The sequence below is a fragment of the Arachis hypogaea genome, chromosome 11, assembly GCF_003086295.3.
Source record: "Arachis hypogaea cultivar Tifrunner chromosome 11, arahy.Tifrunner.gnm2.J5K5, whole genome shotgun sequence".
NCBI lineage: Eukaryota > Viridiplantae > Streptophyta > Magnoliopsida > Fabales > Fabaceae > Arachis > Arachis hypogaea.
Window position 1 is genome coordinate 136,035,410 of NC_092046.1, and position 26,666 is coordinate 136,062,075.

Here is a 26,666-nt window from a genome sequence, read left to right on the forward strand (position 1 = left end):
GTTCGATCTAAATCAGCCGCAAAGGATGGGAATTCTACCTGCGAAACAGTTGGTGCGGCCGCAGGCATCGAACTAGACGCACCGCCCACCGCAGTCGAGCTATGAACCGGACCTGATGCCCCAGAACTATCAACACCAACCTCTAACTTTGCATACAGCTTGTGTATTCTGACCTTTGAAAAACTCCTAACACAATAAAACAGAACCCGAATATCTTCATCGGCCGCTATCACAAACGTATCATACTTAACACCGGTCGACACAACTGCGATGGGAATCTTATAGAATAGCTTCTTCACCCACTTGTTCCCAAATACTCCAAACTTCTGCAAGATACTGTTCTTTACATCTGACAATGTGCTTGATGAACTGATAAATACACTCAACGATTCTCTGTCAATGAACTTCACACCGTATTTTTTGCTTCTTTGAATTTTTCTAGAGCAATGCACTAAGACAAGAAAACTCTCTTCCTCACTTGTCATTGTGAAAATACTTCTCTTCAACAGGTTAAATCTCACTCATATATATAGAATTTTTCTCTTCATAAACCGTGGCAAGCAACAAAGATTTTTGCATTTACATATCCCTTCATAATCGTGGGAACTAACAAGGTCTTATGATCAAAGTTCTCTCTTCATAAACCGTGCTTATTTACCACGGTTTATGCTCATCTTGGTCACTTCATAAACCGTGCTTACCTGCCATGGTTTATGTGTAAATTGTAAAACGTGGTAACTTACCACAGTTTACATAATAATGAATCAGGACACGCAAGTAAAGGAATTGCAATTGTTGTATTTGAGTAAAGATTTCTCCCAACCATTTTATTTAGGTAAATTGCCCAAAATATAAATTAATTTTTAATTATTTTAAAATTTTATATTAATTATATAAAATATTTTAAAATGTTTTTATTTTAATAAATAATAATATATATTATTTTTAAATTTATTTTAAAAATACATATTAAGAATATGGTTGGATACGCTGACACGTAATGATATTTAAGTGTGTCTAAACGTATTCAAATTTTTTTTTATTTTTTTATTAAGATACGATTAGATATAGTAAGATACTAGAGGTAACAAAAAGGTCGAACCCGTCGGGCCGACCCGCCGAATTCGCTAAAAAATGCAGGTCGAGCTCGGATTTGGAACCTGTCAAACTAAAAATATCCGCCAAATCCGCACCGCCGGACTAAAGATTTTTATTTTTATTTTTTTTATTAAATAAAAGAGTGATTACTACTACAAAATTAATAATTATATAATTCTCAAACACTTTTTTTTCATTTTGTGTTTTTATTCCTTTTTTTGTTATTAACTTTATTTATTTATTTTATAATTTTATATATATGCTCAAATTATGTGATTTATTTTTTAAAATAAAGATTATTTTATTGATAAATATTATTTTGAACAATTTTATTGAAGTTAAAAATTAATTTTTAATTTTTTTAATTATTATTTTTGTTTAATTTTAATAAATTTTATTTAAAAAAAAAGTCAAGCGGACTAACCCGCCGTCCCGCCAATCCATCATAAAAGCGAGACGGACTAACATTTTAAATCCACCTTAATTGGTGGGACGAACAGCCCTCCCCATGTATGATGCGAGTCTAGACGAGACAAGTCGGCCTGCTTTACCACTCTTATAAAACATATTTGTTTGACAAATATCAATATATATCGTATCCGATACAATAAGTCATCGAAGTATCCGTTATTCATAGTTCATATTAATGTCAAGCCAATTATTAAAGCATTATATGTGATAAGAAAACAATGATGAATTCTTAATGGTAAGGATAGGCTCATTTTTTAAAAATACTAAAAAATTAATAGAATTAGTTATTTTTATTTATTAATTTATACTTTAAATATAAATAATTAATTACTAGTTAAAAATAATAAATTATACTGTCCTCAGTATTCCTCTTCGTCTTTTATTTTTTAGTTTTTATCAATCATATTCAAAATTTCTTTTTGGGACAGGATAATATACTTGCATAGCAAATGGCCAAATTCAAATGGTATGCTCTTTGATTTGTAACTATGCTATCTATAATTCCTTTCATATAATAACTCATGTCAATTTCAAACTTTTATTTAAAAGATTTATTTATCTCGTGCCCTAAGGACATAGGTTAAAATTATAAATTAAATTTCTTTTATTAAAAATATAAAAAAATTTAAATTTTTAATACATTTATTTTATATCTATTAAATAAAAAAATTTAGAACCTTCCACTAAATATTAACTAAACCCTTATTTAAAAAATGATTGCAATTTCAATGTATGTACAACCACTAATTAATTTAGAACAGAATACATTAACCTCCCATAAATTTGCTCTAATTAATTGTAATGACGGGCTCATTTTTAAGCATGCATATCTTTGCAACCGGTGGATCCGTGGCGCAATGGTAGCGCGTCTGACTCCAGATCAGAAGGTTGCGTGTTCGATTCACGTCGGGTTCAATTTCCCGTCCACCCAATATCTTTTTCTTCTTTTCTTGACCAACAAAATGATTTGAAATTTGGATAGAACTCGCATTCATGGCCGAAAGAAAGAAAGAGGAAAAAGACTGCAATACGAGGCCCATATGTGAAATTTGTAACCCCGAAAATTATACATAAAGCCCCTGTTTCATCCACATTTACCCCTTAATATGAAGCATTATTCTGCTCTGAAGTTATTATCGTTGTGACAATAAAAGGACTCATTTAGTTACGACTTACGAAGGCAACATGAAAGTGAAGGGATTCAAAAAATAAAGGCCGCAATTATATGTCTTTAAATATTTGACGTGGCGCAAATATGTCTATCTTAACAAGAGCGTTATCATGTGAATATCAATCATTACAATATATATTGAATTTTAAGCGTTGCTGACGGGCTTAAACATTAATAATAATGCTATGTTTTCCCAAATGTTTGAAATTACCGATTGAAAAAACCAATTTTTATCTTTCAGATTGAACAAGTAAGTTGAACTCTAAAAAGGAGGCGTTTTAAGGAGTTTTGACATTTTGGAAAGTTAAACGAGGGTTCTAGTTTCGTTTTGAAAATGGAAGTTGGGGTTGGGGACTAACTTAGGGAAAGTAGTTACACAAGAATTGTGTTGCATATATGGAGAAAAAACCGTTGGGACAGGCTTGAAAAAATAACACATCAAAAGTGGAGAGAACCTCTAAGATTAGCAACCAGTAATATTATTATATTATTGTTTTGTGAATGTGACACTTGTCCCTTCTTAAAGCTTTTCTGTAAACGATTTTTAGTGTCTTGCTTCTCTTAAACTTAATTTATATTAAATTATTAAGAAATTTAGAGCTGATGAATACGTAGACGATAAGAGTAGGCTACCAACCTAATATACCTTAACTTCCCTTTCTAACTCCCAACTTCTTTTACTTCTGTTGCTTGCATTCCTTTGTCTGAAATACCCAATTTACCCTCTCAAATTTAATTTGGATTTTTTATGTGCCTATGTTGCCCTTCAAGAACAAACATCAATGAATTTCGTAATTAGCTATAACTATCAGCAGTACTATACAGAGTGAACATGGTAAATTATACTATTATTATTGATCGAACGGGAAATTAATGAAGGATAAAAAATGACAAGAAATATATAATTTGTAATAACTCTAGTACATCAACAATCGCCATAATTATTTGTCTTCTTCCTCCTATTAATTATCCTACAACCAAGTCGAATTTGTAGATAAATTAGGTTTTATTGATTTCCAGCATAATTTTGAGAGTTAGATCAAATCGATTTGACTAGATTAATTGAAAATCAGCCATCAAACCAATTTATTTTAAAATAAAAATGAATCGTAATAAATTAATTAAACATTGAAAAAATCAATCAAAATATCATTTAATCGATTAAATTGATTTAATTTTTTAATAATTAATTAGTTTAAAATAATAAAATATAAAAAAATAAAAAATATATTTATATATAAATATATTATATTATTATCTCAGATTGAGTTAAATTTTTAATTCTTTAAATTTTAGTTTTATAAATTTAATTATTGGTTAGATTTTCAGAACCATGATTTGTTTTAGTTTTGATTGGCATATTATATAGTGTATAAATAATAAATCAATTCCGTTAGACAAATAATAAAAAATCTTAACAATGTGAACAATAAATTTTAAATTTAGCTCGATAAAAGAAAAAAAAACTTACTCTCTTATCTCCTATCATCGTGCATCCTGTAGCCCCTCCTCCAAAATAAACTTGTCATTTCACATATAGTAGCACAAATTAAATTTATTATTATAATAATAATAAAAAAAAGGGTCAAACCTATAAAAGAAGGCAAAAGTGAAATTTTAGGAAACTAGAGAGGGCATAGGTGGAATGAGGTGTGTTATTTAAAAGCGAAGGAAGAAGTGCCTCATTTCAAATGTGTGTTGGATCTCCATATTCCTATATATCTTTACGTAAACACAAAACAAGAAGCGCAAATTGAAGACGATGAGCTGCTGCATTGATATTATTCTTCGGTGCTGCTGCCACACCCTTATTTCTATGTTGATCCTGTTCCTCTTCATGGTTGGATCATCTAATGGAGAAGATATTAATAACAACCCTTTGTTTGAGTTTTCAAGCAGAGATGAAGTAGTGCAAATGAATGGCTATGGAGAGGAGAAGCTTTCCACTGTCCTCATCACTGGTTCCCTTAATTGTCATCAGGCCACTATTCCAGATCAAGACCAACCTCATGCATGGCCAATACCAGGTACCCTTTACTTTTAATTAATCAAGTTTGTTTCTTATTTTATATTCCACATTAATACATACATTATATATCAAATAAATAAGGTTATATATTAGGATCCTCCGGTCCGTACATATGTTTTTCATTAAGTGAAAATTTATATGCAGTTCTCTTCGTTAATAGTCGAAAATTATTAGATAATTTGACAAATTGTCAATTTAACAATTTTCAATTATCAACTTTACATAAAAATAAATAATTGTACGTAAGTTTTCATCACCTTTTCATTATTATATATATTGATTGAATCAAATTAAGATTGAAAGAATAAGTAATACATAGATATATAGGGCGGGTAAGGTTCTTCTTAGCTTGCTATCTACGGTTTAAAAAATTGAAAATCGAAAAGAAAAAGAATAAGAAGAATTGAAGAAGAAGGACTGTTATACTATTATTTTCCATGATAGACGAATTCGGCAGTTGGTGTTCCATTGTTTGGTGACAAACAAAATAAAGGTCTTGATTTACCGCCAAGTTGGTAAAATTTCTACTTCGGGAAATTAAAGATTTAAAGATAAAGCTTTTTGTTTCATGTATGTTTACTGATGAATCGCATTGGAGAATATTATTATTATTATTATTGCTGGCTGCTGAGATGTCTATGATTGATTGCAATACAAATGAAAAAGAAATAAAGATATATGGTGCCATTTAATTTTGAATAATGCATGAAAAGCCAACAATCTAAGGGAAAATTCTCTATTATTATATTATCATGATAGTGGCATCAAGGGATATAATTAATTAGTTAATTATAACTAATGAGAAACAGATATATAATAAAAAATAAAGGTTATTTTAAAATGATGATAAATTTCACTCCCAATAAAGTGTGGTGCTATACATTCAAAATGTTAATGGTATACTTTTACGTTTTAACCATCAGATAAAGAATGAATAGTTTATGATTTTGTAAAATATAGATTATTATTTCATGTGTGGTCATTTTAGTAGTTGATTGCTTTTCATGATAGGTTCAGGTGTGCTAGATATAGTTGTTAAATTTCTATAATTTAACTAATTAAATAATGTAATAATATAGTATGTATTGATGTCTCTAACGAAAAAAATAAGTATTTGTACGTATATAGTATGTTATATGTTATAACATAGATAGTATTGACTATTAAGTTATTATTAACATGCTTGCTGCTAAGTGGTAAGAGAAAGAAGTGAAATAGTAATGATCAAGGGAGAGTCTTGTTACAATAATCCATTACTTTTTGGTCCGATTTGGTAAAATTTTTTCTTTTATTTTATGTTTGATAAATCGAAAAGATAATACACTTATGTTTATGTTTATAATTTTTCAAATACATGGGTGGTTTTAAAAGTATTTAAGAATTGATTTTTTAAAATTAACTTATGCTTATTAAAATTAAAATGTTTAATATAATTTCATATATTAATTAATATCTAAATTTAATTTTTATATTAATATTTATTATAGTATTTTTAAATTTTAAAAGTTATTTTATAAAATATATTTATTATTATTTATGTTTATTGAAAATATTTTTAATTTAATTTACTAAATATAAATACTGTAATTTATTATAAAAAAGTTTTCTTTTAAAATTAATTTTTATAAGTTATTTTTAAAAAATAAAGCTTTAATATGCACCTTGCATATATATTTACATTTTATACGTCGTATGTCTATTTGTATTTTCGTTTTCCTTTATATTTACTGAATGCTACATTTTGCCAACTATGTTATGTCTACCATGTTTAATAACGAAAAATGATATTGCACTCAATCTCAAATTAATTAAATAATAGCGTGCCAAGATATATCATCAAATATAGGGATATATAATCTTTAAAATTGAGAAGCTTTCATCTCGATCTTCATAAGATAATCATACATGCCAGCAGTAAGTAAAATATATAATTAAAAAAGATAATTCGTCAAAGACATACAATGGATAAAAAATAATAATATATGAACAACAACACATGCATGTTTTGCATTGAGGAGAAAAGAACACCTTCGGCTATATATTTGATTTTGATCAATGTCATGGACCCATAGCACATTATTATATTGTTGAATATATATAAAATATGAATTATCATATATTAATACCTCATAAAAGAGGTCAAAATCAAGTTATATATTGCAAGCCAGCCATATGACTTTTAAGTTGACAAGGATGGTAATAGCTGATAATAAGGCTCCTAAAATTTTTTTTAAAAATAATCTTACATAAATAGTAAATATTATTATTTTTATTCAGTATTTTGTAATTTTACTTATAAAAGAATATATAATTTATATTTATATTTATTAAAATTTTACATAAATAAATTAATATAATTTATATTTATATATTTTTAAAATTTATATACATAAATTAATAAATTTTATTTTTTAAAAATAATTTAATATTTAATCTGATTAAATAATAATCAAAATTAATAAATATTACTTGCTCCAAAAATTTCTCATTTTTCAATACTTCAGTGGTTCACTAATCTTGTACGGACATGGTATCATCTTTCTCACCCATAACTCAATTTGATATTTTGATTGAATTATTTAATATAATGTGTATTTATTCATACTTTGGCGATCACCTGTATAACTTTACACGAAAACATACATCTTTAAGTAAGTAGATATCTATAATTTTTTAATGCTAATTGTAAGATTCATATATATGCAGGGGCTTCTGTGGCTGTGAACTGCCACAGCAATGGGAGGAAGCGGAGAGGCAGAACGGCGGCGGTAGCAATAGGCGTGACGGATGAGTTTGGAGATTTCATGGTGGAGCTGCCTTCCTACTTGCACGCAATTCCTAACTTGGAAAAGATATGTAGAGTGAAAATAAATGAGATTCCAAAGGGATCAATGTGTGGTGTGATGAACAAGAGACAGAAGAAGAAGCAGCAACTCAGCCTCACTTCCTTTGGGAATGGCATCCGTACCTACTCTGCCGGAGACATTAGGCTCCATCATGCACCATTCAAACACAGCAATTGAAGCCTTCGTTATTACTTACTTATATTATAATCATTCACATTTATTATTTGTATTGTTATATTAGTAACTAGAAAGCTAAGAGAGAGCACCCTATAGGATGGCGCTTTAGTCACAGTTATTGGGTTGCATTGCTTGTCTTTTACAAAACCCTCCCATACATGGTACAAAAATGGCACCCTTCTTCTTCTTCTTCTTCTTGTATTTGTAAAATATATATACGTGCCTGCCTCATATTTGAGATTTTTTTTTAAAAATATTTTGGTCTTGAAGAAAATTATAGTGTCCTAAAATTGTTCAACAAAGATAAACTAGTTAATGGAGTATTCACCTTAATGAAGCAACAAGAAGTTCAACTAACATTATTACGGCAGAGCACAGCTCAACCAATTAAAAAAAAACTAACAACTGAAAAGTCAGAGAGATTTTTCAAAGTCTTATAGTCAGCAACAGATCAGAGACACTTTACTATAATATATAGGTATGTTAGTCTATATTTCACTTGTTAAAATCAAATATAAAAGAATAGATCCCACCTCAATCAACTCAGATTTCGATAAATTCGACAAGATTTTTGTAAACATTGAAGAATTCTGTGTTATATAATAGTCATATATCATAGTAAGGTGGGTTACAAATACTTTTAAGGAGTATTTATTTTTAGATATTGAAATTAAAATTGGTGGTTTGAAACAAGTTTTAATATCGATACACAAATTTTAATTTTTTTATTACCCTCCAAAAAATGAAGATAGAGTCAAATCTAACTCTCAATCTTTATATTTATTTTAAACTAAATATGATACTTAGACATAACTCAGTCTAATACATTTTACACCAAACACACTATAGAAACTTAATTCAGTTTTAGTCTCACAATCTCTATCTTCTGATCTCCGTCTCTCACTTTCAATCTCTCTTCTAAACGCAGTTTTATATCATACTTGTTAATTAATCCAATTATTCTGCTGATTATGCTTTGCATTATTTGATTACTTGAAAAAAGATTGTAACTAAGTAAGGTCAACATATGAGAGAGATAAATGAGCGAGGTTACTTTATAAATTAATTTTTTTTTCAAAAGACAATGTCATATATTATTTTATTACTAAAATAATTGAAATGTCCAAATTGGACTTACAATCAGAATTTGGAGATCTCTCATAGATTGTTTAGCAATAGTGAAAAGCAACAATAGCGTAGCATTGGAATAATTGAAAGGGGAACAAAAAATTAAAGAAGATCTTTTAAAGATTAGGGCTCAAAACTCCTCTGTGGGTGGCATTGAAGTTCGTTGCATAGTTTCACTACCGATTCCACCACTGCAGTGGCTGGGTTGTTGGTTTGTTCAAAGACTCTCAGGTTCCTGCTTTTCCAGACACTCCAATAGGTGATAGCCAGAATAATAAGCTCAAATTCGCTATGGTATTGTTGTGCTATCTTTTCTTTCATTTGTGTCCACCATTCCCGGAAGGTCGTCATTCTTTGCAGCGGTAATAAGTAGTTAATAGGCGTTCTCTTCCACACTTCTTGAGCCTCGGTATAGTAGATTAGGCAGTGGGGGCACTCCCTCGATGTGTCTGGAAACCTGCGGTGGATATTTTGTAGAACTGGGAGGCGGTCATGCAGCGGCTTCCAGAGAAAAATCTTTCTCTTGTGAGGGATTAGGAGTTTCCATAGTCCTTTCCACATGGATCTTTGTCTGAAGTAGTCTAGGCAGCTTTCGATTAGGCTGTGGAAGAAATAATAGGCGACTTTGTACCCTGATGCAACAGAATATTGGTGCGTATTACATAGAGCCCAGTGTAGCTTGTCTTCATTTTTCTCCAATTGGATTGTTAGTATTCGATTACTGATGTCCACAGGAAAAATCTCTTGGATGAGTTGTTGGTTCCAACTTTTATGATCTTAGTTTATTAAATCCTTCACTTTGAACACTAGTAATGTTGTGTTTTGTAGGTACACTGCCAGAGGTAATATACAGGGGTATGGTAGAGGAAGCCATGGCTCGCCAACAATCTGGATGTCCTCTCCAGTGCCAATTCTCCATTGCAACCCTTTCTCCACCACTTTTTTGCCTTCGATGACACTTCTTCATCCCCAAGAAGGTAATACTCCAACATCTACTTTCATTACATCAGAGTATTTAAAGTACCTACTTTTGAGGATTCTAGCTAGGAGTGAATTAGGATGAGTAATTAATCGCCAGCATTGTTTTCATAGGAGAGCAAGATTTTGGGCTCTGAGGTCTTTTAGTACCAGTCCTCCCTCACTCTTAGGTCATGTCATAATATCCCAACTAACCCATTGCAACTTACATTCTTCCCCCTTTTGACCCCACCAAAATTGAGCTAGGATATAATGAATCTCCATAATCAGAGAATCCGACAATCGAAAATAGGACAGAGAATAAATTGGTATAGCCTCTCCTATAGCCTTAATTAAAACATGTCTTCCACCCGCCAAGAGGAGGTTGCGCTTCCAATGCTGGGTTTTTTTCCGAACTTTTTCTTTAATCAAGTTGAATGTAGACCACTTGGATTTATTAACCACAGCTGGAAGCCCAAGATATTTATTTTGCGTCCCAATGTGGTCAATCTGGAGAGCATTAGCCAGCTGGCACCGAGTCTCCATTGGGGTGTTGTGACTGAAAAAGATTGCTAACTTACTCAAGTTGACCTGCTGGCTGCTGCAACTTCGGTAATGCTCCAAAATATCCAAAATTCTCTCAGAGTTTGGAATTGTAGCCTTGCTAAAGAGTAACGAATCGTCTACGAATAATAAATGGCTGACGCGAGGGCACCTCCTGTTAATTTGAACTCCTTGAATTAGTCTATTTTGCTCCGCCTTGTGTAGCGTAAAGGATAATCCTTTAGCGCAAAAAAGAAATAGGTATGGCAATAGAGGATCTCCTTGTCGGATACCTCTATTTGGTTTGAAATAACCAAAATGTTGACCTTCCACATTAATGGAATAAGAAACAGTAGTGACTAACTCCCAGATCCATCATATCCATATCTCTTCAAAGCCCAGTTTTTCCATGATGAACCACAAATAGGCCCACTCAACTCTATCATAAGTCTTACTCATGTCCAGCTTAACCGCCATTTCATACTCAAGCCCTTGCCTCTTATTCTTAAGATAATGCATGTACTCATGAGCAATAAGGATATTATCCGAAATAAGCCTCCCTTTAATGAATTCACTCTGAGACTGACTAATCAAGCTGTTCATAGTAGGTTGGAGTTTGTGAACAATTACCTTTGACACGATTTTATAGATAACCATGGATAGACTGATAGGTTGAATTTTAAGTCATACTGCTAGCATCTAGAACCTTCAGAATAAGGCATATCCGAGTGTGGTTAAATCTCTTAAGAATCCTCCCCCTGTGAAGAAACTCTGCACAGCTCGACAGACATCTTCATTAACAATATCCTAGTAAGATTGAAAGAATTTCTCCGTCATGCTATCTTCACCTAGGACACTCTGAGGGTGGATGCTGAATGTTGCTCTCTTGACTTCCTCCCTAGAAACTGGTCTACAGAGCCGTCGTTTCATGGCAGCTGTGACCTTAGGCTCAAAATCAGTAAAGAATGGTGTTGGATCTATATGGCAAGTGGAGGTGAATACATATTCTTGAAATATTGTTCAGCCACTTTTGCAATGTCAGTGTTTGTGGTCGCAACATCCCCATTCTCACCAAACAATCTCCATATACGATTCCGGCGAGCTCGAGTCTTAAACTTCTGGTGAAAAAATTTCGTGTTTTGATCCCCTGCCTGAAGCCATTCAACTTTAGACTTTTTCTTCCAATACATTTCCTCATCGTGGTAAGCTATCTCCAAACTACGCTCTAACTCGACCATCTCCTCACCACTGTGTGTCTCTATGGCTCGCGAACCCTCAATTTACTGAAGAAGCTCATCAATTTTCACTTTAGAATTTGACCTGCTCCTGGTATGCCATGCTACGAGCCTGTGCCTGCATTTCTTGACTTTTTGGGCCAAGCCATATATAGATGAACCCCCACTTCGTCTTTCCACGTATCCTGAATAATATTCCTAACATCCAAAACCATACACCATCGCTCATGGATTTGAATCGTCGTTTAGACTGTTCATACCTCGGGTTTGTGTCTAGGAGTAGTGGTGCATGATCCAAACCAGATTCAGAAAGTCTCAGAACAGTTGAGTTTTGGTATTTCTGCAACCACCCACTTCCAGCGAGCACTCTATCAAGTCTCTCCTGGATAAGGTCTCATCTTGTTCTTCTGTTTGTCCATGTAAACGGCCTACCAATCATACCAATGTCCACCAGTTCACAGTCATTAAGGAAGTTATTAAAACATGCCATGGAAGCTGGGGATTTCTCATTTCCGCCCTCTTTTTCACGCTGGTTTGTGATGGCATTGAAGTCTCCGATGATTGCAACTTCCCCATGAACATGATGCAATATTAATGATAACTCCACAAACTGCTGTGATCGAATATGGTCGTTAATACTTAAATGAACGCCAAGCAAACACCAATAATGATTTGTAACCTCATCTTTAACGGTGACAGCAATGAAAAAATGAGTAGAATTGATAACCGTTACCTCCAAACCTTCCTTCCATGCTATTACCAATCCTCCTGCTGTTCCTTCCGAGTTGACTAGACTCCAGTCTTTGAATCCACATCCTCTCAACTTTTTGCTCCACACTTCGAGAAGGAATTTTTGTCTTGCACAAAAATACAATCTCGGGGGAGTGAGATCGAATGATCCCTTTAAGATTGTGGATTGTCAGGGGTCTCTCCAAACCCCGACAGTTTCACATTAGGATTTTCATAGCTTCTCGGGTGCCATTTTGAGGCTGGCATCCCCCACCTTTGCATTCTCTATGAGCATGTCCTTTATACATATTCGCTTATGGCTCCCATCATTTTCTTTCCTTTCCAGATTCTGTTTACCTCCAATGATCGGTATTACTTCGCTGTTGCCCTGACGGGCCTTTTGTTTCAATTTCATTGGCTTCTTTGGTTCTGCCATTTGAACAGGGAAATTTGGGCTCCTTAGTTCCATGTTTGTAGCAGAGGTAATGTCTTCAAGAACCAGTGGATCCACGCGTACGCTCTCCACTATAGTCTCTCGGTTGCCCCTAATTTCTCCCATTAGATTAGTGCTGCTACTTGTATTAAGACTACTGCTTTGCTGCTCCTGGTTATTAACTTCAAGTTTTGCAAAGCCATCAAGTAGCCATGATGGGACTGGTTTCTTTGCTAGTTTTGGTGCTGAATGCATATGTTGTTTATCATTGCCCTGATGATCTTTCTCCCGTACATTCACCATTCTTCCAACTTGATCAGCTTTCAACCATTCTCCCACCAAGTCTTGGTTCAATTTGTTTGTGGCTGCATCCTCTAATAGAATATTGCACACCTTCATACTATGCCCAATGTGGGCACAGTACGTACAAAAGATCCCGATGCGTTCATACCTCAGCCCCACCTCCACCAGTCATTGGTTTGACCATTTCATCCTGAGACTATCCTTCACTGCCTTATCCCCATCAAGCATGATTTTAGCTTTAAGTATCCGAGATTCTTTACCTCTGACTTCAAACATTCCTATCTCCATGAGTTCTCCCAATTTTTCTCCAAGTTTTCGCCCAGCTTCCAATGTCTTATAGCATTCAGGAACACCCCAAAATTTTACCCAAATGAAAAATTTTGAATCTGTATTATCTTCAGAATTTCTTGTGTCAGTCCATTATCACACATGGAGGATGTAATTCTTGAATATCCAGGGGGATCCTTTCTCAATACGCCGCATATCTTTCTCTTCATCAAAGAAGAACTGAAACTGGTTATTTCCCTGATTGACTACTCTGAACCCTGTTGGTTTATCCCAGATTGCGGACAGAGCATTCTCCATAGTACCTGCCGAGAATTTTTGTGCCGAAAAAATTCGACCTATTAAGCTCTTTGTGCATGCCTTTACACCATAAGAGATATCCGTCTCTTCTAGCACTACGATATCTACCTCATCTCCTCCACTGTCATTGTTCTCTACATCAGGGTCTCTTCGCAGGTCATCCATGTTGCATATCAATGATTGGTGATTGACTTGGTGTGAATTTGTCGTGTAGCAGTAATTCTAAGAGGTGCAATATAACCCTAGCAGAGCATCTTCTTTATAAATTACATTACATTATTTTTATGTCATAAATATCAAATAAATGGACAAAAGTATATATGAAAGATTTTAAGATGGACAAATATACATTCTAATCAATCAAAATACTCAATATACTGCCCAAAAAATTGGTAACAATGGACAAAAGTGACACATCATTAGTGAAGTTCTATTTCTATTAAGTTTAGTGCCTACGTGACTGTGTAGCGTGACAAAATAGACTCTTTAGTGAGTTTTATGTGAAAATAACCAAATTTAACAAATTAAATAAAATTCTAAATAAAATTGGGTGCCCTAATTATATACATCACTTTAACAACTTATACAAACTCATCAAACCCAACATTCCAAATCAATGTACAAACTAATTATCAATGTCTTTTGGTTACTAATTTCTAAATTTATTCTAACAATCAACTTCAACATCACCTTTATATTGGTGTCATTCCTATTCCTCTCTTCATTGATATTTGCATTGTCTTTCTGTAGAGAATGAATCAGCATCAACCAAAATTTTTATTAACAATGAAGCACAACAATTAGTGTATATATATATCTTATAATGCGAGTATCGTAAGAACCATCTATCTGAATTTTTAACTGTTCGTGACTTTAGTAGTATATCATATATGTCATGGTAACATTTATCACTATTAAAAGGATGTTTCTTTTTGTTCTACTCACATATTAGTTTTTATTTAATTTTTAAATTTGGACTGAGTTTCATCTCTAATCTCTCGATTTTGCAAACCACTACAATTGGAATAAGAGATAGAGTTCATTTAGAAATTGGAATACCCAATTTTATTTGGAACTTTTTTTTTTTTTTTCAATTTGTTAAATGAGATTATTTTCACTTGAACCTCACTAAAGATCCATTTTGTCACCTACTCATCCTATCTAGTTTGGTAGACACTAAATTTAACGACAAGGAGCCCACTAATAATATGTTATTTTTTTTCTATCCTTACTCATCGGTTGGGAATACAATAAATATTTCTATTGATTAGAATGTATATTTGTCTATCTTAAAGTTTCATGTATTTTTTTATCGCTCTATAAATACCATAAGATTAGGACAATTTCCTTTATTGTAGAAATCCTTGTGCAATACAATGGATGTGCATACCGGGTAAAAAAAATTTAATATGAATTTAAAATTGATATATTTTTACTAAAATGGATCTGTTAAGTGAAATATCTGCATATGATATATTTCTTTTCGCAACTTGCAAACATAGCTAACACAATTCGCAGATGGTGAAAAGTAACTATTGATCTAGAAGTTTTTTTTTTTTTCAAATTGTGAAAAGTATAATTATTTTTTTAAACCCATTTTACAAATTGAGAAAAACTTTCTATCAGTTCGTTTTTCAACAAATGGCAAAAAAACTGCTGCTAGGACAGACACATATCTCCTACCAATGGCCAATATTAGTGGATTATATCAATTTCGTTTCTATATAGAAATTGATTTCTGGACAGTTTCCGTCCGTGAAGCGATTTATTTGAAGAAGAATGTCATGTGAGGTGACGTTGCGATCAATTAAGAGTCAATAAAGTAAGCATATTTGCATAAAAAAGTAATGAAACAAAGGAAGCAAGGAAGAAAGCATGGATCTATAAGCATAGCCCAATATAGATCCAATCATCATCCCATGGACCTACAGGATTTGGATTCTGGACTGCTGCCTCGCCCCATGAATATAGCCTTTTCTAAATTGAGGACAACACATCTTATTAACCCCTTTTATTCATGTCCAAAAAAACACCTTTTATTTTTTATTTTATTTCACATTAGAACGAAGAATAAGTAAAGTTGATCATTTATATATTTTGGTGATGAATACAATACAACACTAGAGATAGATCTTTCTTCTTCAAAAGAATATGTATAATCTTACCCAAAAAAAAAAGAATATGTATAATCAAAATAACGATTCAAGTATAAAGATGGAAATTTAAATTAAAATAAATAACGTTGTATATATATATAGATATTATTTTTTGTATATTTTTATTAAAAATGAAAAATTACTTTTTATATATAAAATAAAAAAATAATATTCCAAATCGATTCTTAAAAAATTTGTAGTCAGATAACTTAATTTTCAAAAAATTTTAATCACCAAATTAATATTTAATTTTTTATTTAGTTAGACATATCAATTTTAACGTTAGATTTTAATAAAATATTAAATACATACCATTTAATAAAAGATATAATAATTTTTAAAATTTTTAGATAAATCACTCTATGTAAACAAACAATTTGATGTGATAATTTGTATAATAAAATAAAAATTTAAAAATAAATTTGATAATTAAATTTGTGAAAGATGAAATTATTGGAGGAAAATTGCTATAAAAAGAAAGGAGGTGTGGTGAATGGTGATGCGAGGGAGGAGAGGGAAAACTACCAGCTGCCCCCTTAGCAGTGGCTCCCATGGATCCCGACACCAACAGATGCATAGTATACCATACCAGTACATGATGTGATGACGTCACCACAATCATCGCCATGTTCCTAACTCGTCGGAGAATTTTTCTAATTATTACTCCTTTTTTCCCACTCTCCAAGTGCTTCTTTTAAAGTTCCATTTTTATTCGCAGAATAATAATCACATTCTCGTATTAGTATATTACTCATCACTCATCACATCGATTCTTCTCTTCCCACCATGGGGAATGTGAATGTCAATAATCATAATAATAACGGTGCTACTCATTCAGAAGAAGACGACGAAGACGATGAAGCTTCTTCTTCGGGTACTCTTCCCACACCTCCCACCGAATTGATAGGTCAATCTCCACCTACAAGCCCCAGAGCTACCCATTCTCCCTTCATCTTCGCTCCTCAAGTAAGTTCCCTTTTTCTCCCTTTAATTCTTTATTATTGGGATTTATCTAAAACCCTTTTTCAAATCATGTAGATTATCCATATCATTTATTAGCAATTCACACAGGTTTTCATTCAATGTTTTCCTTCCCACTCGTTACAATTTGGGACCTAAATTTTGCACTAAGCTCAGACAGACTTTGTTTTCTGCGCATACCACCTGTTTGATGCAAGTCCTGATGTCGATAACCAAGTTTCTAACTTCTAAAGCTCTTTTTATTTGGTTATTTCATTTAATACTTTACAGTTCCACTAATTCCTTCACCATGTGGTTGTGATTTTTGGGTAATTTGGTCACTGGAACAAGAGAGGAGGTGAGGTCCATGACATGCTAACCTATGGACCTAAGACTTGGTATTGGCAATCAGCCAATATCACTGTATGGAACCAAATTAAAATTTGCTGAGTGGGAAGCAAGTTGCTTATGGTATTGGTCTATTGGAATTGTTTTTTTAAGGACAGTGTTATAAACAGCTTTCTAGATTCTTGTCCGAATCAAGAATAAATTGTGCTGTCCCTTCCTTGCCCAAGTTGGGGACAGTACTGATTGTGATACTTGAGCTTTCGCAGTTTTCATTATCTGTAATTTATGCTGTTGTACCATTTGGTTTCTACCCTCTTCTAAACTTTGTTCTTGATTTTGTTCCTTTTGAGTACAGGTTCATGTTATTGGTGTGGTCCTTGTTTTATATATTGTTCTTGAGAATCTACGTTTTCATCAATTGACAATCATTTCCCTTTCTTTTCATAGGCTCCGGTGGTTCCACTACAGAGACCAGATGAGATGCATATTCCAAGTCAATCCTGGTTGCAATCTACCTCAGGGTATGAAGACATGTACAGTGAACTCGGAATTCCAACAATGATTACCTGGAGTTATGGTGGGAAAGAAGTAGCTGTGGAAGGGTCTTGGGATAGTTGGAAAACAAGGTTTGGAAACTCTGGTATCATCATGTTTTTCTTCAAAGGCTGTTGTAACTTAGTCAGATTCTGATGTTCCTTGTTGATCAGAATACCATTGCAGAGGTCAGGGAAAGACTTCACAATAATGAAGGTACTGCCTTCTGGTGTTTACCAATATAGATTTATTGTGGATGGACGGTGGAGGTACACTCCGGACTCGCCATGGACACAAGATGATGCAGGGAATGCTTACAATATCTTAGACTTGCAGGTATTATTATTGACAGTGTTAAATTGCAGTCAAACTTGGTATATAACGATCACCATCTGCATAGAAAACATTGTTAATATCAAATTTATGGTAAAGTGGAGCTTTGCTTCGATAACATGATAATTAATGGCATGTGCACATTTCACAAAGTAAATGCCTTGCGATCAAGTTGTAAAAGGGCTAGCCTTTTCATTTTTCAGATTCAGTAACCTAGGATTTGTGCAATTTTGTTCCATGAGGGATTATGAATCATTTGTTCATTTACCTTTTTTTCCCCCCTCAATAATACATAACAGCATTGTATTTAACATTGAACGGCCTTGAACAGAATACATGATTTATGATGCTATACCACAAACAGTAGTCACTACCTATGACTAAGAATCGGTTAATTATCTTATATCAATAACATGTTGCTTCGTATTTTTCTTTTTAAAATGTAACTAAGCATAAGTTATGATCACTGGCTAGCTAACCTTTTAATGTGGATGGAATGGTTTCTGTTATAGTTTCTGACTTTCTGTGGTTACACAAATTGTTGTTATTCCAGTTTTATGCAGCTCCATATTTTTCAATTATTTTCATGGCACTATAGTAGTAACTCAGAAATGGTTGCAGTAAAGGTTTACAATTTCTGGCAGTGGTATGTCTAAATCAAGACACATTATTTTGTTTGATATATGCAGGATTATGTTCCTGAGGACATTGAAAGCATCTCTAGTTTTGAACCTCCTCAATCACCAGACTCAAGTTATAGCAGTTTACATCTTAGTTCTGATGATTATGCAAAGGAACCACCATTGGTTCCCCCACACTTGCAAATGACATTGCTAAATGTTCCAGTGACAAATATGGAAACGCAACCTCCTATGTCAAGACCTCAACATGGAGTGCTCAATCATCTTTACATGCAGAAAAGAAAGAGCACTCCTTCAGTGGTTGCGCTTGGCACAACGCATCGGTTTCTTGCCAAGTACGTCACTGTGGTGCTGTACAAGTCTCTGCAGAGGTAAAACATGAATGACATGGAGCATAGTCTTCAATAGAAGCTTAAAGTAAAGTATCATACACCTATAAAAGAGAAATGCTTTGTCCTCGATAAGGGCCAATATAAGAATGTAGATATTGTATCACATATTATGCAGTTGCTTGATGGTGATTTGTCAGACTATTTAAATCCGCATCCTTACATATATGGTGATGGTGATGCGTTTCTCTAAGAATTTTTGTTGCGATTAAAAAAGAATGAAAATAATTTATTACATGTTCTTTAATTTATTCTTATATCCACGACCACGAACACGAACACGTAGTTGGAACTTGGAAAATCAGTTTTACATTGTAGCCGATATCGACCGAGAATACGTTTTCATTGGTTATATGGTCCTTTTAATCGGTGATTGAGCATGTTATTCGGAATGCCTTTGTCAATCGAAGTGTGATACGTGCTTCAACTTGCTTCAACTGTTTGTAATATAATGTTAAATTCGGAAAATTAATTTTAATTTTAAAAATTAAATTTTGAATTAATTAGATATAATCTTTGTTTTGAATTTAACTTTCAATAACAACAAATCTTTCTCTCCACCTGCACCGCGCCCCACCCTTGCTCTCCACAACTCCCCGGTTCCCGCCGTCTCTCGCGAACCATCGCACGCATTCTGGCTTCCTCGGCATCCGCAACTTCCACAGGCATCCGTGCTTTGTCGCGTTTCCCCAACCACCACATGTAGTCCAGCCTCGTCGCACCTCCATCTCACCGGTGAGGGGGACGACTGCGTGCATGTTGGGGTAGGTGACGAACGGCTGGCTGCGGTAAGAAGGGAGTTTGGGTTAAAAGGGGGGTATAATTAGGTAAAAGTAGTGGGTGTAAGGTGAAAGTGAAATTGGATAGGTAGTGGGTCTAAAATGGAGCATGTTGTTCATGTTGTTTGCATTTTTCATTGTTCACCTAGTGGGATTGTGAGTTTATATTTTTAAGAATTAGAATCTTCAATTTAATTTCATATATTTTTTGTTGTTTTCCATAGTATTCTCTGCCTAGCAAGTCAAGTACTAATCCGTTGTGGAATTGAACTTCATTTAAGAATTTATTGCTAACTAATGGGTTGCTGCATGTATAAGATTCGAATCTTAAGCAAACTAATGAGCTAATTATTAGGCCAACTCAAGTTGGTTTTAATTTAATGTATTTTAATTTTGTTTATTTAGTTACTAGATTTGACTTTATGATAGTAGATTTAAAATTTTGTTTTATTTTAACTAAATAAGAGGTAATAAATACCTCCTAAACTGGGAGGCATTTACGTTGGTCCCTCTTAATGTTTGTCTAACACAATTATTTTTTTTTTTTTGCAAAAACACCCTTAGTCAATTATTATAACATCAGTACTATATCTCTTATTTATTACAAGAATAACCCAATATTAATCATTTACCATCATATCCCTATTTTTTTTATTGGGCCAATTAAAATTATATTAATGACTAATTTAACAAAACACCAGAAAATCTGAAACCTCTTAGGGTTCATATGGAGCACGCACCTGATAATGGAGGCAGCAATGGCGGTTTCGACAGTGGCACAAGAGAAGTGCGACCACTAGTAAGTCCTCTCTATTGCATGAATATTGTATTTTATCACATAGTTTCTTCTTCCTTCCACATTAATGGTTCTCTGTTCATTTTTTCATAAATTTAAATCCGTTTCTTGTACATAGTTGTTGATATTTTCTGCTTGGACATTGATGTTTTTTCTTCCTTTTGTTTGTTTAATCGATATTGAGTTTGATGGGAGATTGTTTTCTACATTTTCAACGCTTTCTTCTATTTTACTTATTTTAGAATTTATTAAGTTAAAAAAATATAGAACCAAAACAGTGCTATTATTTTCATGTTAGTGGTCTCTGCACTTTGATTTATTAGAATACTATTTATTTTATGTTTTTCCGGTTGCAAATAAAATTGCTAAGTAGGATCTTGAAGTGGATGATAAAATGGAAGAAAGAGTATTCTTTGATGAGATGATAGAAGAGTTAGATGATACAGAGGAATTTCAAGGAATGTATCAAGATGAAATTGAGCAGGAAGCTGTGAATTCTGAGGATTTAGGGGAGCAAGAATTTCAAGCAATGTTTGATGGGAACGATTTTTCACATGAGGTGGATGAATTATATCGAATAGAAGATATTGAAAATATTGCCATGGTTGATTTTCTGAACATGGGTGCTCATGAGATGGAATGTTTTCATTTTCCTAATATTCAGATAGCATTTGATTTCTATAACCATTATGCGAAATCTGTTGGTTTTGGTGCTAGAAAAAGTAAGACTTGGAAAAATAGCAAAGGAGAATATGTGAAGCAATTGTTTGTGTGCTCTCGTGAATCCACAAAATTGTAGGTTTAAGTGTCGTCCTGGTGAGAAGGTAAAACGAAAACCACAACGATGTAGTATTTGTCGCATGGAAGGGCACAATAAAAAATCTTATCCATTGGCAAAGGACATTCAGCAGCAGACCAATGCAACTTCTTATGGTATAAATAGGAACCATGTTGAGGAAGGTTTGGATGCAGATATAGAAATGGTAATACTTGCTTTAATAATTTGCGTACCACAATATATTAATTATATAATTTTCATTAATAAGAGTGGAGATTGATCAATATTTAATTTGATATTGCAGGGATTTTGGGCATCTAATCTTGAAGAAGATTATGAAGAACAAGAGTTTTGGACAGGAGATTTTGATGCAAGTGCCGACATGGAACTTAGTGAAGAGTTCTCGATGTAGTATTATATAAATTATTATTATGTGATATTTGAATAAAACTTGAGTAATTGAACTTTGTGTATGAATTTTCGTGATGAACTTGGTGTTATTTGCTTAATTGCTATGCAAAAAGTGAGATTTGAGACAAGATTGGTATATTTACAATAATGAGTACATTTTGAGTTACGGCTTACAAGAGACGATTTTGTGATCCTGTAATTGTAAAATGCAGAACTTAGCAAGAAGAGTCTTATTATGATTAGTTAAGGCGTGAAAGATTGTAAAAGAAGTGCAGTTGGGTTAATTGTGAAGAAGGTTCAATACGGTTTGAGGACCCTCCAAAAAGGTTGTTGCTTGCGCTTTTGTATATTGACATTACTCTTTGTTCTTCTTAGCTTTTGTATGAATTTTATTGAGGAATATGTGCATGAAAGTAGATAGCTTATATTTAATGTATGGTTGCAGTAATAGTTAGACCAAGATTTCGGGGGAATATAAGCTTGATGCATGAAATGAATCCTTTCTATGGCATGATAGTGTGGTTATGTATTTGTTGAGACATGTGTCTGAACCTGGAATAAAAAAAATCATGTGTGAATCTTTAATTAATCATTTTCAATTTGGAATGGCAAAAAACACATGATGAATATAGGTGAGCATAACGTTACAATAAACTCACACACATGTAAACTTATACACATGTTCCAACAAACTCCTAAAATAAAAATAGCAAAATATTATTGATCTTTGTATTTATTACGAATATAATAATATAACAAAGTTTTCAGACCAAACAAACTTTCTCCTTTAAAATAATAATTCAACAAATAAATTATAAATGTCACTAATCTCGTTCACAATTGAGGATTAAAGCAAATTTTGAAAATAATAACTAAATATGCAAAAATGTTACTCTCCATGCTGTTCACGCTAAAGCGTAGCCCAGGACTCATCGCTCTTCTTCTGAAACTCGTATTTGTAGTCATTGAACACCCCCAACAAAAGATCTACCACAACGGATGTACGGATATATTGCTCATTTAGCTACAAATATGGATTAATTAGTTAAATAATATGCTCAGCATGCATATAATTAATCAATATGTCTTTGGCTAACTTACGATGCCCGACAATATGGGATTAAACTTCTCTTTCATAGACAACCATTGAAGAACCCAGAGACCAAAGTCGCGACTAAAAGTTCAGTGGCAATATTAAATAGTTAGTGTCAATAAAAGATCGCTTTAATTAAAGATGAATATAAAAGATTCATTGCAATTATGTGTACTTTTGGGGACATTTGGGCACCCCCTAGCCTCTTTCACATCAGAGTTCATAAAATCTTTTCTTTCAGGAATGTCACCTTTTAGGTAATGACCAAAAGTTACCATATCTGATAATTTTAAAGCCTGAAAATTATATTCATGACAAGACTGTTAAGGTTCATATATTATTTTACATGTGTATAAAGAAATGGATTAAGGACACCTCACCAAGGATTTCATAATTTCTTGTCTTGGCTCAACTTGATCGTCATTTAGATTAGAATCAAACTGATATAATTTTTCATCCAATAAGCTAATGACCATAAGATACCAGTGGTCACCTTCTTCCTTAATTGGCACATAAATCTACAACGGATAGTTAAGTGTGGGTCATTTCACAATAAACTCGTAAATTTAGATTTAATGAGGTTTTGCATAAATTAATCCATTAAAGAATTCACATGCACTCACAAATTTAAGATCCGGTGTGACAGGCATAAAGTGATATATATAGGTAGAAATCATTTTATCCAGTGAATATCCCATAAAGTGTTCCACCTAAAAGGATTAAAGAGATCTCATTCTAATGAATTACGCATAATTCAAAGAAAAGTGATATAAGTTAACATGATATTTACCGCAAAAGATGGCAGCGTTTTCCAAGGTAGGAGAAGAGCAACAGAAGGCAGCAGAAGAAGCTCGAGAGAATCTCAAGAGGCTTGAAGTTGGACTTGAGGAAAAACACTTCTTTGGAGGTGATAATATTGGCTTTGCGGACATTGCTATGGCTGGCTTTCATACTGGATTGGAATAGCTGAGGAAGTTGTGGCCATCAACCTTATTGATGCAGAGTCAATGCCTAAGCTTAACTCATGGTTCCATGCTTTTATTGAGATTCCAATTATCAAAGAACTCATGCCTCCTCGGCATAAATTGCTCCATCTCACACCAAGGCATCACATATATAAATTTTTTTTTACTTTAATCTCAAGTATAAATTCAACACAACACACTAAATTTATGAATATTGTAACTTTTTTTTTCTACTTTAATCTCAAGTATAAATTCAACTCACATATGTAAAAAATATTTTACTCTATTATAAAATATAAAACTATTTTAACACATTTATTTTAACAAGTTTGGCTAACTCATAAGTTTAATTTAATGGAACTGCCTCCGTGAGCTCCTTTGAGCTAAACTCATTAATAGTTTAAGAAATTGGATCCATATATTAGTAAGTGGAATTTGAATAAATACTGATTTAACCGGTTGGCTCATAACTTGACTTAATGTATATATGCATGTGTATTACTTATTTGAGCTAATATATGTTATCTTCATCATATTTGAGCCATTTCTTAAGTTTAAACTAACTCTATATTTTTTATAAGCTAAATTTTAAAACAATAAGGGATATTTCTAGGACTTTTCATGAAGACATGAATTAACTATTAAAATCAACCCAGTTACCATATAAGAAAACACCCTTCACTCATAAATAAGGAAATTTGATTCTTTTCATTAATGAACTCTTTAGAAAGAACTCTGACAATTTTCTTATTATACAAGCACATGTTATATTTATCACAACTATCTCCAGAGGCATTCAAAATTTTAATACAAATTTTTCACTCAATTCTAGTAAAATCACTTTTCCTTTATTGTTGTCCTAACCATAGTGCTAACATTATTTTCTATGTGGTATGAACATATTTTGAGCTATAAATAGTCTTCCTAGAATTCTATTTGCTTGATTTTTTCCATCAGTTTCACAATCATTTTCTCCATAAAGCATACAAACAATATCTATGAGTGAATACAAGCTATTCGATGCAAGAAATAGGACAATATATGCCATACTTGACATTAAATTGAGTAAAAATTGACATCATACATATTTACCCTGTTAAATAAGTTCAATTATTATCATTAAGTAACTCTTTTTAAAGAGATATGAGTATTTTCATGAATGTATTTTTAACACCAATTAGCTATTAAAAAAAATTCATCAACAATCCTTCACTCACTCTCTCCAATTAACAAAGTTCAATTATGTCCTGCTCAACCATAAGTTTCAACAACATTAAGAAAAATGCAAGATTATTTACTGACCTTTTTTATTCCATGGCTAGATTTATTCTATTAGCTTATAGTTGGTCTCATGTATGTCTTTTCATTGATCTTTTGTGCGGCACACTATCAATTTCAGATTTCTAAGCATCTTATGAATCCAAACAGCCACAGCTATAGATCTGTTGACGAAGAAGGTTAAAAAATTAAAGAAATTACAATAAAATATTTTTTATGTTATTCTAAAAAATATAAAAATAAAAACGTTATAAGAAAGAAAAGAAAAAGAAAAAATGAAAACCTTATTTGGGGAAGTAAGGAACGACTCTGATGCTTCACAAATGGTTGGAAGTCGTGGGTCTCCTTCGAGGCCATTCTCTTCAGCAAACATTTTTTTCCCTTTTTTTTATGTTTCTTCTTTTTTGGGTCTCTGTGTATGTATGTGAAGCAGCTTCGATGAAAATACCTCCTCCTCAAAAAACACCACACGACGTCGATGACCATACAGACGAGAAGAACATCACAAATTTTAGTGGCGGGGTGAGCAGAGGTGCGGAATAATGTCGATCTAGGATCTGACACTTGCATGCGTTCGTGGGTAGTCTCGATCCAGACCTTGATAGTTGCTGTTAGTGTCGGGATTCATTGCAGTGGTGAAGAAGGGTTCATTGCAATGGTGAATAAAAAGAAGAAGAAAATTAGAAGAGAAAGAGACCCCATCTGCAAAACAAATAATAAGAAGAAGACAAATCTAGACCCTGGTAGTTGCTGTTAGTGCCGGGGTTCATTGCAGTGGTGAAGAAGGGTTCATTGCAATAGTGAATAAGAAGAAGAAGAAGAAGAAAATAAGAAGAAGAAGAGACCCGTATGCAAAAAAAAAATAATAAGAGAAAGATGAAAAGGTTTATTTATAAAAATATTAAATATTAGGGAGTATTTAATAAAATTAAATATATAAATTTATATTTAATCTACACCATTAGATATAATATTAAAATGATCTAACAGTTTAAATTAAAAATTAGACTAAAGGACTAACGTTAGTCCTAAAGATAGTTGGGACCAACAAATCAGCCCCCCAAGCTGCTATAATCGCCATAAAGAGATTAGAAGAATGTCAAAACACTTTTTGGTTTTGTGATAAAACCATGGTATCTACTTAATATACTAAAATTGGATTTTTCCTAAGTGAGGTGTTGACTCCTCGTGAATCCATTTTTCCGCCAAAATAAATGCAGTATTTTCTCTTCTATAATTGGAAATTAAGTAATAATGCATAATTATATTAATTTAGAAAAATATCTTTATTTTTAGAAAGTACTATTCTCATGTAATGAAAGCACTATTCTCTCTTCTAAATTTATTTTAAAAAATATCTTTATTAAAATTATATCACAATTAGCATTTAATGAATAATGTATAATTATACTAATTTAAAAAAATATCTTTATTATAATTATATAAAAAATTAAACATAAATTTATAATTCTAATTGCTATAAATATGATACTAACGTTC

General features: G+C 32.7%; 3 protein-coding genes, 1 long non-coding RNA gene and 1 other non-coding gene across 9 annotated transcripts; 4 read left to right on the plus strand and 1 right to left on the minus strand.

Annotated features, from left to right (window-relative positions):
* Window positions 1–2,412: 2,412 nt before the first annotated feature.
* TRNAW-CCA (transfer RNA tryptophan (anticodon CCA)) lies at window positions 2,413–2,484 on the plus strand. The gene has a single exon. It is a non-coding gene; the product is annotated as a tRNA-Trp (tRNA).
* A 1,935-nt stretch (window positions 2,485–4,419) lies between these two features.
* On the plus strand, window positions 4,420–8,046 carry LOC112722809 (uncharacterized). The gene is made up of 2 exons (XM_025773985.3): window positions 4,420–4,767; window positions 7,476–8,046. The coding sequence occupies exons 1-2, from the start codon at window positions 4,503–4,505 to the stop codon at window positions 7,790–7,792; spliced, it is 582 nt and encodes a 193-aa protein (XP_025629770.1). The 5' UTR covers window positions 4,420–4,502; the 3' UTR covers window positions 7,793–8,046.
* Window positions 8,047–16,285: 8,239 nt separating this feature from the next.
* LOC112722810 (SNF1-related protein kinase regulatory subunit beta-2) lies at window positions 16,286–19,313 on the plus strand. Its single transcript, XM_025773986.3, has 4 exons — window positions 16,286–16,827; window positions 17,617–17,795; window positions 17,877–18,039; window positions 18,726–19,313. Exons 1-4 carry the CDS (start codon window positions 16,648–16,650, stop codon window positions 19,050–19,052), a joined length of 849 nt encoding a protein of 282 aa, XP_025629771.1. The 5' UTR covers window positions 16,286–16,647; the 3' UTR covers window positions 19,053–19,313.
* A 926-nt stretch (window positions 19,314–20,239) lies between these two features.
* LOC112724079 (uncharacterized) lies at window positions 20,240–21,971 on the plus strand. Its single transcript, XM_025775359.3, has 3 exons — window positions 20,240–20,644; window positions 21,015–21,624; window positions 21,724–21,971. Exons 1-2 carry the CDS (start codon window positions 20,573–20,575, stop codon window positions 21,438–21,440), a joined length of 498 nt encoding a protein of 165 aa, XP_025631144.1. The 5' UTR covers window positions 20,240–20,572; the 3' UTR covers window positions 21,441–21,624; window positions 21,724–21,971.
* A 555-nt stretch (window positions 21,972–22,526) lies between these two features.
* LOC112722811 (uncharacterized) lies at window positions 22,527–26,023 on the minus strand. Of its 5 annotated transcripts, XR_011867110.1 has the most exons (7): window positions 25,450–26,023; window positions 23,714–25,330; window positions 23,547–23,633; window positions 23,304–23,441; window positions 23,099–23,219; window positions 22,932–23,004; window positions 22,527–22,854 (listed from the first exon to the last, which is right to left on the minus strand). It is a non-coding gene; the product is annotated as an uncharacterized lncRNA (long non-coding RNA). The 5 variants fall into 5 exon arrangements; XR_003162897.3 differs by lacking the exon at window positions 23,099–23,219; XR_003812388.2 differs by having other exon boundaries at window positions 22,932–23,219.
* Between the last annotated feature and the right edge of the window lie 643 nt (window positions 26,024–26,666).